At 43.7% G+C, this 21,176-nt stretch overlaps 1 protein-coding gene across 1 annotated transcript; it reads right to left on the bottom strand.

Annotated features, from left to right (window-relative positions):
* Nucleotides 1–1,276: 1,276 nt before the first annotated feature.
* On the bottom strand, nt 1,277–19,515 carry ISYNA1 (inositol-3-phosphate synthase 1). Its single transcript, XM_081312716.1, has 11 exons — nt 19,383–19,515; nt 18,107–18,227; nt 12,828–12,989; nt 10,868–10,997; nt 10,454–10,647; nt 7,967–8,116; nt 6,122–6,337; nt 4,156–4,320; nt 3,883–3,996; nt 3,382–3,596; nt 1,277–2,443 (listed from the first exon to the last, which is right to left on the bottom strand). The coding sequence occupies exons 2-11, from the start codon at nt 18,218–18,220 to the stop codon at nt 2,224–2,226; spliced, it is 1,680 nt and encodes a 559-aa protein (XP_081168842.1). The 5' UTR covers nt 18,221–18,227; nt 19,383–19,515; the 3' UTR covers nt 1,277–2,223.
* Nucleotides 19,516–21,176: the final 1,661 nt, after the last annotated feature.

Below are 21,176 nucleotides of genomic sequence, written 5' to 3'. Positions count from 1 at the left end.
CTGATTGCAACCTTTCTACCCAGCTCTCCTTGGATGCAGCTCACATCCCATCTTTCCAGCTTAACTGGAATAGGATACTGACTCACTCTTCCACCCACCACCATCATTTCAGAAACTTAAGTACTCATGTAAGTGCTGTTTCTGTTACCACCCTTAGGAGAAAGAGGTACATTCCATGGTAGCAATGCAAAAGGCAGAATCCTATTTTTTCCCCCAACAATTTATATAAAAATGGGCTCTTATTATCCTATTCTTTCCTCCCTAGGAATTTTAGCAAGGCAGGGAGAGCTCTTTCTGATCCTGTTCTCATTTCTGCCTATTCACTCTGTAACTTCCAAAACCATGTTTACACCTAGCACTTCCATACCTCTGGGATGTGTGTGATCTTTTAAAAGCAACTGAATTATATGTAAAGATTTGGGGATTTGGATTGTATATTCCCATTGGGTACAAAATTTCCTCCTCAACTTAACTTGGATCTGTGTCTGGGGGATAAATGTCCTCACTTAGTATCTTATCAAATTCACATCTCAAAAAAAGCAACTACAAAAATGTATGTAAGGAAAAACGATGCCCAAAAAGTTAGGGCAAAATTTTACATCCAAAATGTAATTGTTTTAAAGTTACAAGTGATGCAGAAACAGAAGCAAATTAATTTGTGGCTGGAAAAAATGAGGAATCAAATTCATAACTTCTTAACACTTTTGAAGTGTTGGGTTTTCACAGCTTTTGTGCAATTGTAAAAAGTATATTGGGGAGAAATGTTCGACTCTGCTCCTTTTTTTCTGGTTTTGGGGTCAAATTTCTGCACAAATTTAAATAATGGGAAAGAATGCAAATTTGCTGCCTCAATCCAGATCCAAAGGAATTACAGCATCAGCTTGGGCTTTTTTTTTCATTGTTATTCTGTGTAAATAAAATACCATTTTTGGAGGAAGTCATTGAATTTTTAAGGTTTCCAATGAGAAAACTTGCATCAATAAATGTAATTTGGATTTTTTTTAAGAAAAAATGTCTAGAAGTGGTTTGTTGTTTCCCATTCAGCAAGCAGAACAATCTGCTATCTTATCTCAGGGGACAAACCCTTATACTGCTATGATAAAAACCAAGATTCAACTAATCCAACATCTGGTGGCCAGATGCCAGCAGCAAGCCTCCTACAGGAAGATCAAATATTCTTCTTGTTTGAATTCTAGCACTCATTTTCAGTTGGGAGGATAGGCACACTGGTAGAACAGAGCAAGAATAAATTGAATACAATCTCTTTCTACTACAGCAAAGATCCCGCCAAACTAATCAACCTAGAACTCAGAATAAATTTCCTGACAGTTAGAACAATTAATCAGTGGAACAATTTGCCTCCAGATGTTGTGAATGCTCCAACACTGGAAGTTTTTAAGAAAAGACTGGACAACCCTTTGTCTGAAATGGTATAGGGTTTCCTGCCTGAGCAGGGGGTTGGACTAGATGACCTCCAAGGTCCCTTCCAACATTATTATATCCCCATGGATAGTCAAGAAATTCTTCTTTCTTGTTCTAATCACCAAAGGCACACCATTTCCTAATACTAAAGCTGTATTTAGTCATCCTAAGATCAGTTTGGGTCAATCAACAGATTCAGGGTTGTTGTTTTTTTTAAAAAAAGGTCCAGCAAGTTGCTGTCAAGTCCTAGCAATCACATAAACCTTCAGGAGATGGGGTTTTTTTTCTAGTTGTCATTTACAAGATATATTACATGAGTTTTCTATAGATTGTACAAACCACAGAGATCTGTATGCCAGTAGGGGGTTGAGGTAGCCTTAGCCGACAATGGAAGATTGGAGGCCGATATCACAAAGTAACCAGGCCATCTCATGTTTCAATGTGTTTATTCCAATGTCACCATTAAAAAAGGATAGCCAAATAAATCTAAATTTCTGAACTATATGAAAGATATGACTATAGTTACATCTTATTTCAAACATTCAAGTGTTCAAATTAAATTTCATTCGTAACAGGTAAGGACACAGAAAAAGAAGGCATGTTGCCTGTCCCAAAATACAGCTTTGCCACTACTACATAAAAATCTAAGTAACCAAATACAAAAAAATGGGATGGTGTGTGTGTGTGTGTGTATGTGAGAGAGAGAGGGAGGGAGAGGGAGAGAAGGAGGCAAATAGTCCAAGCTGTAAATCTGATCTGGTTATCATGCAGTGTTGCCTGGCAGTGGGGCATGCTGGATTTCTAATTTTGCAGGTCAGTTAAGCGGCTGTGGGCACTGGAGTCTGGGAGGCCATTGCTTTCAATGGGATCCACAAAGCCATTCCTGTGGGGGGCTGCCTTTTTAGGAGTGGATAGCCAAGCTGGGGGCACAGGGGAATGGCCTTGCTTTGCATAGCTCCACAATCTCTGGGTTTTGTATTCCAGCTGCATGTGGTTTTGTGGCGGGAGCCCCACACAGGCCCTGTGGAAGAAAGGAAAAGAGCCGGCAGGTTAGCATACGTTGCTTGCAAGCAACCATTCCTCCCTAACACACCGACGTTTTAAATCTTCAGTCAAAAGGAGACATAGGTTTATATTGTGCAGGAAGAAAAAGGGTTTTCTACTGCTTATAAAATTCATGAATTAAAACTTGGCTGGGAGATCTATGGCAGAAGAGGAACACAAACTTTAAGGAACACTGCCATAAAAAAGTGCTTTCTAGCTTGTCAGAAAGAGTTGGATACATTCACAGGAATAGGTCTTACAGTAACTAGTAACCATGACAGCTAAACACAAATCTGTGGAGGGAGCTATCCAAGTATCCGGTCCTTGGGGAAAACAGGAGGGTTGTTGTCTGTCTAGTAGAAACAATGTGGGAATGGAGTGCTACGTTTTAAGCTAAAGTTAATGAATTTAGGGGATAGTGGAGGGCCTGAAAAACCAGAGACCTGCAAGGAAGAAATGCAGTGTTACCATGGTGACTCGAACACAGTTCTCAGCAGGCCCAGTCAAAAACAAATGCAGGAGTTGCTATGGTTACCTTCACAACTCTTTTGAGTGAGATGGGAGGTTCAAAAATTTGAGTTAAAAAAAAAAGAAAAAGAAAGAAAATGCTCCTGTGGTAACAAAGGGGCAGTTGGGACTGAACCTATGTACCAGAGTCCGTTTGCGTCTTCCACACTCTTGAGTTTAATTAAGCCACAAAAACTAGCTTAAAAATTATGGAACTATGTACACGCCCCAAGTTGTGTTTTTTAGCTGAACGCCACCCAGAGCCACTTCGAGAGTGAGATGGATGGCACTTAAATTGGATAAATAAAGCGGAGAATTGTGCAGAGCAAATACGGATTTCCACTGCGATACAATCCACATACAGCTGGCTGCTTATACGGGATGTTATCCAAAGAGGGTTGCCGTTACCTGAATAGGTTCTCAATAGCAGCCCGCTGGCGGAAGAGTGCGTTGACCACTGGAGTGCCTTTAGGAACAAGGGGAGCCTTGCAGAGGAAGCTCAAAAGGGACAAGACGCTGTGAAGGCGCTCTGGCTCGGAGTCTCCTATGCCCACCTGGATCCGTTGGCAGAGCTCAGCCAGAATGACCAAGTCTAAGATTATGGGAGCAGCCAGTAATGAATCCTGCAGAACAAATCAGAAATGCAACTTTGCAGGTTATTCCAACGTAGGAACATACATCCGGTTGGTGCAGGAATATAGACCAAGTTCCTAAATTCAGAATTGGCAGTCATTTCCTGCCTGTGGGCTAAGCAAGAAACGGAATACCTCCTCCCATATACGTTCCTCCCTCCCAATCACTTGAACAGGGATGCCGGGGGGGGGGGGGGGGAAATCCATAATCTCCTCTCCAATGTAGGGCTTCCAGAACACGTCTGCCTCGTGTGGAATCCTACAGCTGTGTACCCACCTCGCACACATTGTGAATGACGATGGTGTTGGTTCCCCCCAAAGCGATCTCCGAAGTATATTCATCTAGTGCCCGCTTGCTGTCACCAATGTAGGGCAGGTACTTGATCACCACCTGTCTGGGGAGTGTGCAGTGGTGTCTGTGAGCAAGCAACAGGTAAATAATCCCTTGCAGCCAAAAGAGATGAACACCCCCCTACACACACACACACACACACCACAGCCAGATTGGCACACTATTATGCTCCAAATAGCACCAGTGCCTCCCACTCACGCAATGATCCGGCTGTTCCCCTGGTCCATACAGGACAGGGTTCGACTTCACCATGTCATCCACCACGTTGCTCTTGGAGATTTCCTTGGCGCGGAACTGAGCTGGTGCAGACAGGTTCCTTCCATCATTGTTGCCCAAGTGGTTGTAGCTAACAATGGAGACTGGCTGTAAGGAAGAAAAGAGCAGTTGTTGGAAATGCAAGGTTTCTAGTCCTTAGTATGAGCTTTCGGGGAAAATGAAAAGAATGCTATTCCAATCATATGCCTTGGTGGAGCAGTGGGCTAATGCCTCCTTAAGTAACATCAGCTGCCTGCAATTAGTGCAGGTTCGCATCCCACCAGGCTCAAGGTTGACTCAGCCTTCCATCCTTCCGAGGTAGGTAAAATGAGGACCCAGATTGTTGGGGGCAATAAGCTGACTTTGTAATAATGCCGCTTGGGGGCCCCTGAAAGCCCTAATAAGCAGGCATATACATAGAATGAAGGCTATTGCTAAGCACATTGGTTTGTGCTTAAATTGTAAGCCGCCCTGAGTCTTTGGAGAAGGGCGGGATATAAATGGGATTAAAATAAAATAAAATAAAATAAATATTGCAAAGCAATGACTGCTTACTTTCATGCCAATTCAGCTCAACCTTTGCATATAGATTTTAAAGAAAGGGATACCTGAGGCCAGAGATCTCCCATGGTCATTTGTAGAATTTTGTTAAATCTTTCTCCAGCTGTTCTATTCCTGAAATTCACTTACTAAAAGAAAAAGGTTTCAATCTCAGATGGGAGGTCATCTGCCTTGAAACAATCCCTTCCAGATGTGTTGGCTATCACACCTATCATCCCCAAATTCAGCCAAAGGGCAATTTGACTGCAGAGGATGGGAATGATAATCCAATGCATCAGGAGGATAGCAATAGCACTTAGATTTATATACTGCTACATAGTGCTTCACAGCCCTCTCTTAAGTGGTTTATAAAGTCAGCCTATTGACCCCAACAATATGGGTCCTCATTTTACTGACGTCGGGAGAATGGAAGGCTGACCCAACCTTGAGCCGGTGGGAATCAAACTGCTGGCAGGTGGCAGAATTAGCCTGCAATTCTTCATTCTAACCACTGCGCCACCACAGATACTAACATGGAAAAAACTGCCCGTGGTCAGTCAGATTCATAAGAGATTTGTTCTGTTTGAAGTTGGTAAATTGGAGGTCTTGAAGTTCACACATCGTTCAAACTACAATTACAAAATATTACAGGAGCAGCAATTAATGGCACTTAGCATGATAAAGAACATATTTATGTAATGCTCATGGAGTTTCTTATTTTTTTACCCTGAGCCTGTGAATTCTTGTTTGGCTTGCAATATGAAAATGTATAAAGTGGTTCCAGCAAAGATCATACAGGTAGTCTTCAACTTATGACTGTAAGTGAGATCTTAAATCCTGTTATAAGTTATTTCAGTCACAAGCTGAAGCACCCACGTGACTGGAAGTGTTTTTCCATCATTTTTCACCGAGTTCTTAAGAAAACGCAGTAATTGTTTTAATGAAAGTGGCAGTCATTAAGCAAATCCATTCATTCAAATGGAGTTTTTTGCTATCAAAAAACATGGGTTTGCAACCGTATGACTGCAGAATGCCGTGGCCAGTCATAAAAGTGACCAGTTGGCAAGCACCTGACATGCAGTCATATGATTGGGGGGAGGCAACCATTTATGACAGCTAGAGGGATGTTTTAAAAGCCATAAAGCACCTGTCCCATAGCTGTCGTGATTGTAAGCCAAGAATTACCTGTACTACAGTTACAGTAAAGGTGGAAAAATCTGCCTCCTCCTCATGTTTGTAAACTACTGTTCCCAGCATCCCTCACTATTGGAAGCTGGAATTCCACCACCTGTAGGAGGCCACATATTACCCAAACTTACAGCATAACCAGCAGTCCAAGGGTATGCCCCATCCCACTGTTGTCACTCACCTTAATGCCAGAGCTGATGAGGAAGTCCACCAGAACTGACTTGAGCTTTGTCTGACCAGATTTGAAATCGTCTCCAGCTATAAAGACTCCCTGTTGTATAGCAAGCTCAATAACTCCTGGCACAAAAGTGTTTTGGGGAGAGCCATTGATGTAGGTACAGCCTTCCAGGATACTTGCCACAGCAAAGAGTGTAGAAGGAGAAACCTCCCGGCCAGCCTGGGGGAAAGCATCAAGAGGTCAATTGGTCAGGAGACTGAAAGACAGACCTCCTCTTCTGCCCTTCAGCCCAGAGAGACCCATACCCTCAATGAACTATTGAACGTTACAGATGTTGAAAATGTCTATAAATTAGAAAAAACATAGAACAGGGCAATGGGCATTGAAGGGAGGACTGAGATACAATCTGGATTACAGAAGAAGCTGGTTCACACATTGTACTAAGCCAAGATACTAGCTAGGACTGGCTGAGTTCATTCATAAGGTCAGCCATGAGCTATTATTAGCTACAGTGGCTGGGTTCACTTACCTCACTTAAACCAAAACACACAAATGTGTTTATATACCTAAGGAAAGTGGTAATATAATTCTTTTTGATGAAATGCGAAAGTCATAATATAATTGCAAATTCTCAGGTTGTCTTGAGGATTTTGGAAATTTTAATACTTGCACATCTGGAAGAAAACTGGATTGGACAAGGCTGCACAAGGTAATCAGTTAATTAAAGCTGAATATTTCTCTCATTCAACCTTTGCTACAAATGTTTAAAACTTAAAGGTAAAGGTAAAGGTTCCCCTGCACATGCGTGCTAGTCATTTCCGACTTTAGGGGCCGGTGCTCATCTCCGTTTCAAAGCCGAAGAGCCAGCGCTTGTCCGAGGACGTCTCCGTGGTCATGTGGCCGGCATGACTAGACGCCAAAGGCTCGGTGGCTCAGTGGGTTAAGACGCTGAGCTTGTCGATCAGATGGTCGGCAGTTTGGCAGGTCGAATCCCGAGTCCCGCGTAACAGAGTGAGCGCCTGTTACTCGTCCCAGCTTCTGCCAACCTAGCAGTTCGAAAGCACGTAAAAATGCAAGTAGAAAAATAGGGACCACTATGGTGGGAAAGTAACAGCATTTAAAACTTAGGCTATTGCATTTTCTTTCTGAAAAACCTTTACTTTAATTATGTACCACAGCTAAAAATTAAAGTAGTTGATATTTGGGACATACTTACACCACAAGTACAAGTTGGTTTTTCAAAGCATTAACCTGCCTAGCATATCCAAGTAGCTGAGAAAACACACAAATATACTTTCATTAAAAGTCTGGCTCATATGTCATATGAGCCTTGTTGGAGCAGTGGGCTAATGCCTCCTTAAGTAACACCAGCTGCCTGCAATTAGCGCAGGTTCGAGTCCCACCAGGCTCAAGATTGACTCAGCCTTCCATCCTTCCGAGGTAGGTAAAATGAGGACCCAGATTGTTGGGGGCAATAAGCTGACTTTGTAATAATGCCGCTTGGGGGGGGGCGAAAGCCCTAATAAGCAGGCATATACATAGAATGAAGGCTACTGCTAAGCTTGTAAGCCGCCCTGAGTCTTCGGAGAAGGGTGGGATATAAATGGAATTAAAATAAATAAATAAAATAAAATAAATGTGGGGGGGGGGGTAGGAGAGGAGGGGGCCAACAAACAAGACAAATTAAGTTTTTAACTGGTTTAGATTTGTAATGCTTAGGAGTCTAATCTCAATGCAACATCTTTAAAACCTAAAGTTCAAGTTAAAGGAAAAGAAAATACGTTTAAGGATCAGCAAGAGCCAGCACTGGATGAAAGAAGCAAGGAAGCAAATACACCCATATCTCACCTCAATTGCTTGGAGTAAATTGCTAGCTGTATCATTCACTCCAGGATGGATTTCACAGAAGCGCTCGGTGTTGGCCGTCCAGAGAACAATCACCTTCTCTACTCCACTGGAGTTCTTGAAGTCCTGGATATCATGGCGAATCCGAGCCATCTTTGGAGGAAAAAATAAACAAGCAAAATGTAAAGATCTTAACTTCAAACGATTGCATTGCTGCTTCTCACAAATTCATTCCATTATATAAATGTAATAAAATAAATAAATAAATAAATAAAGTCATACCAGATTCCTAATGAAGACATTTAAGCCAGTCTTTATAAATATAGCCTGGATCCATCACCAACAACTGTTATTAAGCCGCCTAGAGTCACTGAAAGGGTGGCCGTATTAAATAAATAAATAAATAAATAAATAAATAAACTACCCATAAATTTGGGCCCAAATAAGCAGGAATCTAACACGAGAAATCGCCACTTCAAATGACTCAGCAGCCTTTAATAAACCACTTTCTTCCCCCACCTAAAATAAGAAGGTAACAACCAGACTGCATAAGATAATGCATGCTGTACACTGCCCACTTGGGAAAACCCCTGGATAAAAGTAAATAAATTGGGATTTAACTAATCTAGGCAATTTAGACTATATATAGTACTACTGTAACATTCGCATCTTCAATTTTTTAATTTCTGTTCAGTGCCTAACAATGCCAGCAATTTCCAAGCAAGTAATTTCCAGTAGCAACTAATGGAAAGGCCGCTTAATGAGATGGGACACCAGAGATCATCTGCAAATTGTCGGAAGAGAATATTAGGCTAGATGGCCTAAGGTAGCTTCCTAGTTTAAGGGGTAGGGGGGAAATAACCAGCTATGTTGTACTCCTGGATATCTGGGCCTGTATATCAGCGAAGTGGGGCAGATATGCCAGGTTTTATCTCCAAAAGCTTTGCATAAAAGTATCTTTAAGGTGAAAAAAAACTTCAGTTCTTGATTTGCTTTGCAGGCTCAATGAAAACGTGCATAACTAGAAGAGCCAGTTTAGTGTAGGAGTTAAGGCCTAAGGCTAAAAGATGGTAATTTCTGAGTTCTAGTCCTGCCTTAGGCACATAGCTAGCTGGGTGACCTTGAGCTAGTCACACACACTCAGCCCTGGGAAGGAGGCAATGGCTAACTACTTCTGGAAAAAATACCCCAAAAAATTGCAGGAATTAATGCAGGCCTTTGCCACGAGTCAAAAACTGATTCGAAGACACCCTTTCACCCTGCAAAAATAATCTCTTAAGTAGGCTGAGAAGTCACTTTTGCAGTGGTTGCGAACCTGTGACATGTATGTCAAAGATGACATGCCACGACATTTTTGGCTGACCTGTCGGCGTTCACCAACACCTGATAACAGCTATTCATAAAAGCACACCCATTGTCATATGTTTTTCAGAGGCTGCACAAGAAGGAGTGTGCTTTTGTGCGTCTCCAAAGTCTTTAAAATTCATGCGAGAATGCAGCATGCTTTCACACGGTTTTCAGAGGCTGCGGAAAAGCATTCTCCAAAGGCACATCAAGAACAAGGGCCTCAGGTGAACTGGAGCTGCCTCAGGTAGGCCTCAGGGGCCTGTCAACAGAAAGAGAACACCGTTTGAGAATAAGTGGCAATCCTGGGGAGCTCTAGGCCATGGGGGCAACTGCACCATTCCCCAAGCCTTGTGCCCCTTGAGGATTGATGCAAGGTGGCCTTTTAAAATGGCAGAAGTAATGCTAGAATTGAAGTTGAGGCCCAGGGCCAGCCTTGGGGCTGCCAGGTGCTGCTGCTCAGGGTGGCCTAAGGTGGGAGGGAGATACGTTTTTCTGTTGTTTTGGGGGGGGAGGTGTGACACGCCAGCAGAGTCCATCTAGGCATTTTTTGTATTTTTGACATACTGAGCCAAAAAGACTCTCCACCACCGGTCTAATGCTTATGGCGCTAGACAGAGCAAGGAAATCCAAATTCTAGCCCTGCCTTTGACATGGAAGCCAGGAGGGTGACTTTAGCCTGGTCACCCTTTTAATCCTGGAAAAATCCTCCCAAGAAAACTGCTTGGACCTGTCCATCTTGTTGCCAAGAATTGAGACTCAATAGGAAGCACCTGCAGGCTGAACAGAAATGCAAAAACTGAACCATAAATATCTCCCCCAAAGCCTTGAAGGAAATGCCCCGAGCACACTTCCCAAAATTGCTATTAAAAATACCAAATGGTATTTTTACTGCAGAAATATTCTATTTAATTCAGCTTGAACTTTAATCCAGTTTTGACTAATGTAGATTTTAAGCCTGAACCTATTTAAAGATTGGCACCAAGGTGGAAGACAAAAAGTAGATCTCACCTCAAAAAAAAAAAAGACGTAGGTTAGAGGGGTTCTTTTTAAACCAGACTCCCATTAACTGCTTCATGATTGAATATTGAGCTAAAGGACCAGACTCTAAGTAACTTTATGCCTAACTTTGCACCTTCTACTCACCTGCTCCGCTCTGCTTCCGGTCAGAACATTGTCAGCTCTTTCTCCTTGATTGGCAGCGATGAAATCCGGGATGTAGATGGAAGGCCGAGGTTTCAGGCCTACCATGTAGGGGCGCAGCTGCTCTTGAAGGGGCCAGTCCAAGACCTCAGCCCTGCGCATGGCATCAGCCAAATTCATGGAGGAGATGTCCCAGCCTAGCAAGATGGAATTTATTTATTTATTTTCAGAATTTATTGGCTGCCCATCTTACCACAGGGTAGCTTTGGGCATTAGTTGTCAGGCCCATACTTCAATATGACCACCTTCCTTTTTTTTTTCTTTGACTGTTCTCCCCATTAAAGTATGCAACTTTAAAAAGAAGGCAAGCAGGCCCCCTTCCCGTGACATTTTTTTCCCCTCCAAACCAGTACTTACCATCAAAAACAATGTCATTAGGATGTACCATGGGGAGCATATCGTGGAAAGGAATATAGACATCTCCAGAGGGACCGGTCCCGAGACATACTGTGGATGCTTGTAAAAGAGAGCCGTAGTAGTTGGCATGCTGAGGGGGTAGAAGTGGGAAAGCCGACATCAGTATGGGCAAAGAGGGTGAAGCATTCAATGGAGCCACCTAGTGACCTTATCTAGCATGGACCACTTGCGTTTTATATTAAATTTTAGAAGCTAGAGATGGAAGGGGCTGCCACTGGCTCCAGCCTGCTCCTGAGAGCCAGAATCCAAATTAAAGCGTCCTAGATAGGCTTTAATTTGGTATTCTAACCTCCAAATTAGGGAAGAGGACTAGGGAAGAGGACTCTCTGGATAATTGTCCCCTCTGCTGAATGAGCATTATTCTTAAGAACGTTTGGGAAGTTCTTACCATTAGAGGAAGGAGATGTGGTCCTTTCATCTGCACTTCAAAAGATTTCAGTGCAGATTGTAAGAATGGCCTAAAGTTGCGTGAAATACTACAGAACTTGCCTGACTCATCCAGGACAGATGGGGAGCACAATTGCACAGCAAACAATTTTGTCCAGCACCATCAGGCCCACCAGTTTATACACAGTTTGGGGGTGCCTTCGAATCAGCATTGACTCCTGACTATTGCCTACAGCCTAGACTAGTCCTTCTTGGCAAGGCTTTTCAGAATTGATTTGCCACTGCCTCTTTCCTAGCGCTGAGAGAGGATGACTTGTCTACAGTCACCCACCTGACTTTCAGACTAAAGGGGGACTAGAACTCAAGTCTCTAGCCTGGTGCCTTCTTCGACCAAACTGGCTCTTACACAATTAGGAGACATTTAGGAAAAATGTTAATGGGAAAATACCTGGTCCCACAAGCCTACTAAGGTTTCACTTTATATGTCAGCATCATACCTTATTTTCTCCTGCCTAAATTATCATTTCTCAAGTCATGTTTAGCACAAATTTAAGAGATGATAATTATATATATCCCCCTTCCCCATAAAATTAAGGTTCTTCCACTGTCCAGGCAAGGATTTACTCAGAACCTATGAATACCAGAAAAATGAATGATTAATATGCAACGTTTACATTTTTACCTTATAAGTTACCCTATTAGCTTCCCACCTTTTCTGCTAATCATAGACATATAGAAATATTCCTTTATATACAATGTTACATATATAACATTCTATTATACCATATTCTGTCTCTTTTCCTGAAAAGGAGGAATGTTACTTATCTAAATAAAGGAAGATCCATATATTTATTCACTCTGATATTCAGGAAATGTAGGAGAAAAGATGATCCCAAAGTACTTGAACTCAAATTTTGGGGGTATAAAAACTGTAAAAAAATGTTTTAGATCTCTCACTAAAATTGAGCAACATAGTCACCCCCAAAGGTAGGATTGCCGGTGGGTGATCCCCAGGGGGAGGGCGTTCTCTGTGGGCACGCCTGCCCTATGGAATCAACTGCCAACAGAACTTCGGACTGCCCCTGACCTTCGTTTGTTTCGCCGGGACCTAAAAACCTGGCTCTTTGAGCTATCTGGCCTGGACTGAGGGGTTTTAATGATTTTAAATTGTGATTTTGACTTTTTGGGGCTATACTTAATCTAATTTTATTTTAATTTTATATTGTATTGTTTTTAAATTCTGCCCTATAAACCGCCCTGAGTCCTTCGGGAATAGGGCGGTATATAAACTGAATTAATAATATTTTGCCAAGCCCATTAAATGCCATTTATGAAACCTGGTACAATATTCCATAATGTCTCTGTTTGGTCTAGATAAACCTTTTACTAGGTGGAAGATAAAGCTAAATAATCATTAGACTTTTCAGATTATAAACCAGTTTTTTTGCTCACAATTTTAGTGTCTCTCAGAAAACACGGCACATATAACCAAGAATCTGAATGGCTCACTTACCTTTTGACCCCTCTTGGTCATCCAAGAGAGACCCAGCCTATTGGCCAAAACAGCGGCAGTCACCGTTGTGCCATTGTTTCCCCCCCAGCCAACAAGCATCACACCCAGCTTGGGGACCCGCAGGCCTGTGCGGAAAATGAGATCAGTAGAAGTTGGCTTGACCTGTAGAAACACCCCACCACAGAAACCTTGTGAGATCAGAAGCTTAGTGAGGATGGAAGGACTCAGCAAGATATGCTAACTCCAAAACAGAAAATCATTCTTATTTCCATGTCTACACCATTTGCCATTATTTAGGGGGGTGTTTCTTAACCTTGGTAACCTTAAGGTGTGTGGATTTCCAACTCCCAGAATTCCCTAATCAGCATGCTGGCTGAGGAATGCTAAAAGTTGAAGCCCACGCACTTAAGGCTGCTCAAGTTGAGAAACACCACTTTAGGTGAACGATTAGAACAGCTCAAAATTGCAATGGATCATAGATTACTTCATATTTAATCCTGGCAGCAGATCCCCTCTCACTAATCCAAATTCTCTTCCTCTCCTTGCTAATAAAACTTCTACACATGAGCAATGCCTGAGACTGTGCAGAAGGTGCTTAATTGAGCTGGCTGTCTGCTTCCATGTAGAAATGATATTTGCAGATTTTATTGCAGTCAGGTTAACTGAGGAACCAATAGGAGGGTGGAACAAGTTTCCCGATTACCTTTGTTGCTGCTTTGCTAAGGACTTTAGGGTTACTAATCTACCTTGAAAGTCCCTTCCCAAATTCTGTGTTTGCTCCAAGAAATAATCCCTTGTCCTCAAGGTCACTATACAATTCAATCCCCCCTCCCACCCCAGATGGAATGCTTGTAAGTTGGTTTCTTTAACAACATAGGAGCTACTCTCCCCATTTTATCAAAGAAACCAATTTACAAGCATTCCAGGAGTTTATTTCCCAAGCAAGTGGAATATCTGGAAACTTTCTCACCTAGCTTACCCTTTATAAACAGTAGGCAACATAAGAGGCCTAAAGCCAGTAAGTGAAAGAAAACAGACGAGGATGACATTCAGGCCTTTTTTTTTCATCTCTGCCCTTTGTAGTAGGGTCACCATCTTCTTTTCCTTATTTCTCACCCAGATGTCTGGTCTTTACACTTCATTATATGTAGCCATTTTCTTTCTGTTCCCCTTACCTTACCTTTCCAGTTTTCAAGACCTTTTTCCATCTTTGACTTCTCATTGGGCAGTTTGGAACATGGGATCTTTGTAAACTTATAATTTCAGCCTACCTTTAGCTTCTTCCCCACAAGCTGGACCACATATATTCCTAACACTTCACTCCCATCGTTCTGGCAAACCGTCCCTGAATGTTTCCTTACAGATTTTATTGGCTCCACAAGTGGTATCGGTTGCCTTCCTCTTCAGACATTGTTGAAGAACAGGTGGTATCTTAGTTTCCTTTGGATCTTTGTTGTTTGTTGTTGTTGTTAGCTGCGAAGTCGTGTCCGACCCATCGCGACCCTATGGACAACATTCCTCCAGGCCTTCCTGTCCTCTACCATCTTCTGGAGTCCATTTAAGCTCACGCCTACTGCTTCAGTGACTCCATCCAGCCACCTCATTCTCTGTCGTCCCCTTCTTCTATTGCCCTCGATCTTTCCCAGCATTAGGCTCTTCTCCAGTGAGTCCTTCCTTCTCATTAGGTGGCCAAAGTACTTGAGTTTTAGCTTCAGGATCTGGCCTTCTAAAGAGCAGTCAGGGTTGATCTCCTCTAGGACTGACCGGTTTGATCGCCTTGCAGTCCAAGGGATTCGCAGGAGTCTTCTCCAGCACCACAGTTCAAAGGCCTCAATTCTTTGGCGCTCAGCCTTTCTTATGGTCCAACTTTCACTGCCATACATTGCAACTGGGAAGACCATAGCCTTGACTATACGCACTTTTGTTGACAGGGTGATGTCTCTGCTTTTTAGTGTGCTGTCTAGATTTGCCATGGCTTTCCTCCCAAGGAGCAAGCGTCTTTTAATTTCTTGGCTACAGTCCCCATCTGCAGTGATCTTGGAGCCCAGGAAAATAAAATCTGTCACTACCTCCATTTCTTCCCCATCTATTTGCCAGGAATTGAGAGGGCCAGATGCCATGATCTTGGTTTTCTTAATGTTAAGTTTCAACCCAAGTTTTGCACTCTCCTTCTTCACCCGCAACAAGAGGCTCTTTAGTTCTTCTTCACTTTCTGCCATTAGAGTGGTATCATCTGCGTATCTTAGGTTGTTGATATTTCTTCCGGCAATCTTAATTCCAACTTTTGATTCATCTAGCCCTGCCTTTCTCATGATGTGCTCTGCATATAAGTTAAATAGGCAGGGCGACAGTATACAGCCTTGCCGGACTCCTTTCCCAATTTTGAACCAATCAGTGGTTCCGTGTCCAGTTCTCACTGTTGCTTCTTGATCCGCATATAGGTTTCTCAAGAGACAAATAAGATGGTCTGGTACTCCCATCTCTTTAAGAACTTGCCACAGTTTGTTATGATCCACACAATCAAAGGCTTTAGCATAGTCAATGAAGCAGAAGTAGATGTTTTTCTGGAACTCCCTAGCTTTCTCCATGATCCAGCGTATGTTGGCAATTTGATCTCTAGTTCCTCTGCCTCTTCGAAATCCTGCCTGCACTTCTGGTAGTTCTCGATCCATATACTGCTGAAGTCTAGCTTGTAGGATTTTAAGCATGACTTTACTAGCATGAGAAATGAGTGCAATGGTGCGATAGTTTGAACATTCTTTGGCACTGCCTTTCTTTGGAATTGGAATGTAAACTGATCTTTTCCAATCCTGTGGCCATTGTTGAGTTTTCCAAATTTGCTGGCAAATTGAGTGTAGCACTTTTACTGCATTGTCTTTTAAGATTTTGAATAGCTCAGCTGGGATACTGTCACTTCCACTAGCTTTGTTGTTGCTCAGCTTTTCTAAGGCCCACTTCACTTCACATTCTAGGATGTCTGGCTCGAGGTCAGTGACCACCTCATTGTGATTATCAGGGATGTTAAGCTCATTCTTGTATAGTTCTTCTGTGTAATTTTGCCACCTCTTCTTAATCTCTTCTGCCTCTGTTAGGTCCCTGCCATTTTGGTCCTTTATCATGCCCATTTTTGCATTAAACGTTCCCTTCATTTCTCCAATTTTCTTGAAAAGATCTCTGGTCCTCCCTATTCTATTGTTTTCTTCTATTTCTTTGCACTGTTCATTTAAGAAGGCATTCTTATCTCTTCTAGCTATTCTCTGGAATTCTGCATTCAATTGGGTGTATCTTTCTTTTTCTCCCTTGCCTTTCGCTTCCCTCCTTTCCTCAGCTATTTGCAAAGCTTCCTCAGACAGCCATTTTGCTTTCTTGCATTTCTTTTTCTTTGGGATGGTTTTGGTTGCTACCTGTTGTACAATGTCGCGAACCTCTGTCCATAGTTCTTCAGGCACTCTGTCTATCAGATCTAATTCCTTAAATCTATTTGTCACCTCTACTGTATATTCAACAGGGATATGATTTAATTCATACCTGAGTGGCCTAGTGCTTTTCCCTACTTTCTTCAGTTTAAGCCTAAACTTTGCAAGGAGAAGCTCATGGTCTGAGCCACAGTCAGCTCCTGGTCTTGTTTTTACTGACTGTATAGAGCTTCTCCATCTTTGGCTGCAGAGCATATAGTCAATCTGATTTCTGTGTTGACCGTCTGGTGATGTCCATGTGTAAAGCCGTCTCTTGGGTTGTTGGAAAAGAGTGTTTGCTATGACCATCGTATTCTCTTGACAGAATTCTATCAGCCTGTGCCCTGCTTCATTTTGCACTCCAAGGCCAAACTTGCCTGTTATTCCAGTTATCTTTTGGCTTCCTACTTTAGCATTCCAATCCCCCATGATGATAAGAACATCATTTTTTGGTGTTAGTTCTATAAGGTGCTGTAGTGCTTCATAGAACTGGTCAATTTCATCCTCTTCAGCACTGGTGGTTGGGGCATAGACCTGGACTACTGTGATATTGAATGGTTTGCCTTGGATTCGAACTGAGATCATTCTGTCATTTTGAGGATTGTATCCCAGTATTGCTTTTCCTACTCTTTTATTGACTATGAAGGCTACTCCATTTCTTCTGAAGGATTCTTGCCCACAGTAGTATACCTGATGGTCATCTGAATTAAATTCACCCATTCCTGTCCATTTTAGTTCGCTGATACCTAAGATGTCAATGTTCAGTCTTGTCATCTCTTGTTTGACCACGTCCAGTTTTCCTTGATTCATGGATCTTACATTCCAGGTTCCTATGGAGAAAAAATCTTTACAGCATCGGACTTTCCTTTCACCACCAGACATATCCACAGCTGAGCGTCCTTTCGGCTTTGGCCCAGTCGCTTCATTCTTTCTGGCGCTACTAGTACTAGCCCTCTGCTCTTCCCCAGTAGCATATTGGACGCCTTCCGACCTGAGGGGCTCATCTTCCAGCGTCATATCGTTTTGCCTTTTGGTACTGTCCATAGGGTTTTCATGGCAAAGATACTGGAGTGGTTTGCCATTTCCTTCTCCAGTGGATCACGTTTTGTCAGAACTCTCTGCTATGACCTGTCCGTCTTGGGTGGCCCTGCACGGCATAGCTCATAGCTTCATTGAATTACGCAAGCCCCTTCGCCACGACAAGGCAGTAATCCATGAAGGGGCTTTGGATCTTAATACAGTATAAGAACCATTTAAAAGCTTTAAAAGCTCCTGGGGGATTTTTTTCCCCTTTTTAATTTTGTACTACTCTATTTACATTCAGACACGTAGGATAGGCAATCAACTGCTGCAATCTGAATTCTTGTTCACAATTCCTACCAGACACCAATTCTCTTTTCCAGAATATTCTCTGCCATCTTCTTTCTACTTTTCCAGCCACATAACCACTGGTCAACAGTTACCTGCTCCATCATTAGCCCCACCTGTCTCATTGGTGATTTTCCCTCTAAAAATTCTTTCACATTTCTGCAAAATGTAAAGTTCAGCAGAGCTTGTCAGTATTCCCTTTTAACAGTAGTCCTAGTTGGATATATAACAACTCAGAGAATTTATTCCTACCATCCTCTTCCTCATCATTTAATGCTTTGGCTGTTAGTTTCCTCCCAATGCCTTTCAAATGTGTATCTCTCACAATCCCCTACCCAGGAGTGGCAAAGCTGAGTTTGACTGCTCCAACTGAATTTGACTTTGAATTTTCCTATTTGAAGCACAAATTACTTTGATTTTTTTCAGCAGAGAAAAGCCACTGTGCCCCCTTCTTACCTTGGTGACACCATTTTCCTGGCAGACCTGTACTGTGTCATAGGTGTACTTAGCCTCAATGAACTCCTGAGTGTACTTCACATTTGGGCTGTCCACTAGAAATGATGTTGCCATGTTTGTGCTGGATCAGGAAGAATGGGAACAACCGAGTTAGCCAGAGTTTTAACTCTCTCCTTTAGTTAAAATTGGACACAGAGTTTGACTTATTATTCTGTTCGGCTGGAAAGGCAAAATGTCTCTCTAGGGCGGGCAGCTCGCACAGTCCTTTTGCTTTGAAGGACTAAAGGGCTAACCAGGGGTAGGCAACCTTGGCTCGTTTATGACTCGTGGACTTCAACTCCCAGAATTCCGGAATTCTGGGAGTTGAAGTCCACGAGTCATAAAAGAGCCAAGGTTGCCTACCCCTGGACTATCTCAGACTAGGCTGCTTAGGCCTTCCCAGCAACCTATACACAAGCAACTCTTGTCTATGGGAATCCTAGTTTGAAAAAACTATAGTTTCTCAGGATATTCAGCCTATACAGGGCCAGTGTGAGAAATCTCTCCTAGACTCCCAGAATAAGAGTGGGAAAAGTTAAAGGGAGACAGGACAAGGGTCACTTTGGGGGGTTGGGTTGTCTTTGGGAAGAGGGAGTGTCTCACGCAGGTGGCAGCGGAATCCCTAAGGGAGACCCGCAGAAGAGCAACGGGGTTCTCCACCGAGACCCTCACTCCCCTTGCCAAGTGGTGAGCCTGGCCCGGCTCGCTCCCCAGCCTCCTTCCCACACTCACTAGACACCCACTCCCTTGCCTTGCCTTTCTTTCAAGCCAAATCGGCCAGGTAAGGAGGGCAAAAGCTGGAGGGAGACACCGCGCCGTCAGGGGAAACGCCTCCCGCCCGCCGACCGTCGTCTCCTCCCGAGCGAACCGGCTGCCTCGCCTCTTCCCCGGTGTCCCGCTTCAGTTGCCCGCTTTCCTCGGGCAGTTTAAAGCAGGGGTCTTCAAACTTGGCCCTTTTATGACTTGTGGACTTCAACTCCCAGAATTCCTCAGCCAGGGATGCTGGCTGAGGAATTCTGGGAGTTGAAGTCCACAAGTCATAAAAGGGCCAAGTTTGAAGACCCCTGCTTTAAAGCCTGACTCCAGAGCAAGAGGACAAAAGGTTGAGCGGAAAAGGAGGCGCTGCCGCTCCTCTACCTGAGCGCCCCGGTGCCCGTCCTCCTTCCCCGCCCGCCCGCCCGCCCCAGCCAGGCACCCCGAGCGGCTCCAGCTTAGCGCAAGACCTACAGCAACCCACCTGGAGCTTCAACGGTCGGTTAAGTCCTACTCGCCGTTCCACCGCGCCGGGCTTTATCAAATCACAGGACCCGCCTCCCCCTCTCCGGAGGCTCCGCCTCTTCGGGGAAAAAAAAAAGAATCTACATCTTTTTCCCCGAGCGCGCTCCCGCGGCTCTTGCCGCCGCCCCTTGCGCTGGGTTTCTTTGCGCTTTGCCCTCGGGCTTGCGCGCCCCTTCTCGTCTAAAGCCCGGTGGGAACGCTGGGCAGTTGTGAGTAAGGAAATCCTTATTTCTGAAGCGAAGCCGGAGCAGAATTCGGTGTGTCTCTGAAATAGGTCGAGCTCAGCTAAATCCTGCTTAGAAATGGAACGGGACGCCCCTAGAAAATCCTGAGTTGGGAAGGTGGGTTGCCATGCTGGAAGAAGACAGTGGCCATTGGTATATAGCAGGGGTCTTCAAACTTGGCCCTTTTATGACTTGTGGACTTCAACTCCCAGAATTCTGGGAGTTAAAGTCCACAAGTCATAAAAGGGCCAAGTTTGAAGACCCCTGCTATATAGTCAGTGCAAGGGTGCCCGCTCTTGGCAATCTTTGGCAACTTCAAGTCCCAGAATTGCCCAAGCAGGCTGACTGGAATTCTGGGATTTCAAGTCCACAAGTCTTAAAAGTATTCAAATTGGGACACCCTTGGTACAGTGGTAAAGGTGGTGGCCTAGAAACCAGGACACCGAGTTCTAGTCCTGCCTTAGGTCTGAAAGGTGACTAGGTGACTTTGGGCCAGTCATTCTCTCAGCCCAGCTCACCTCACAAGGTTGTTGGGTGGAAAATAGGAATATGAAGGAGTATTAGGCATGTTTTCAGCCTTTAGTTACTTATAAAGCAATAAAGGTGGGATAATAGTCAAGCAAACTTCTTCTGAGTTATTGAATGTTGTTGTTGTTAGTTGCGAAGTTGTGTCCGACCCATCGCGACCATATGGACAACGTTCCTCCAGGCCTTCCTGTCCTCTACCATCTTCTGGAGTCCATTTAAGCTCACGCCTACTGCTTCAGTGACTCCATCCAGCCACCTCATTCTCTGTCGTCCCCTTCTTCTCTTGCCCTCAACCTTTCCCAGCATTAGGCTCTTCTCCAGTGAGTCCTTCCTTCTCATTAGGTGGCCAAAGGATTTGAGTTTCAGGATCTGGCCTTCTAAAGAGCAGTCAGGGTTGATCTACTCTAGGACTGACCGGTTTGATCGCCTGGCAGTCCAAGGGACTCGCAGGAGTCTTCTCCAGCACCATAGTTCAAAGGCCTCAATTCTTTTGCGTTCAGCCTTTCTTATGGTCCAACTTCCACAGCCATACATTGCAACTGGGAAGATGATAGCCCTGATTATACGCACTTTTGTTGGCAGGGTGATGTCTCTGCTTTTTAGTGTGCTGTCTAGATTTGCCATGGCTTTCCTCCCCAGGAGCAAGCGTCTTTTAATTTCTTGACTGCAGTCACCGTCTGTGGTGATATTGGAGCCCAGGAAAATAAAATCTGTCACTGCCTCCATTTCTTCCCCATCTATTTGCCAGGAATTGAGAGGGATGGATGTCATGATCTTGGTTTTCTTAATGTTTAGTTTCAACCCAGGTTTTGTACTCTCCTTCACCCGCAACAAGAGGCTCTTTAGCTCCTCTTCACTTTCTGCCATTAGAGTGGTATCATCTGCATATCTTAGGTTGTTGATATTTCTCCCGGCAATCTTAATTCCAACTTTTGATTCATCTAGCCCTGCCTTTCTCATGATGTGCTCTGCATGATGTGCTCTGCAAGTTAAACAGGCAG

Source organism: Vipera berus, assembly GCF_964194415.1.
Source record: "Vipera berus genome assembly, chromosome: 1".
Lineage (NCBI taxonomy): Eukaryota > Metazoa > Chordata > Lepidosauria > Squamata > Viperidae > Vipera > Vipera berus.
This window is presented reverse-complemented; position numbering and strand designations above follow the sequence as displayed.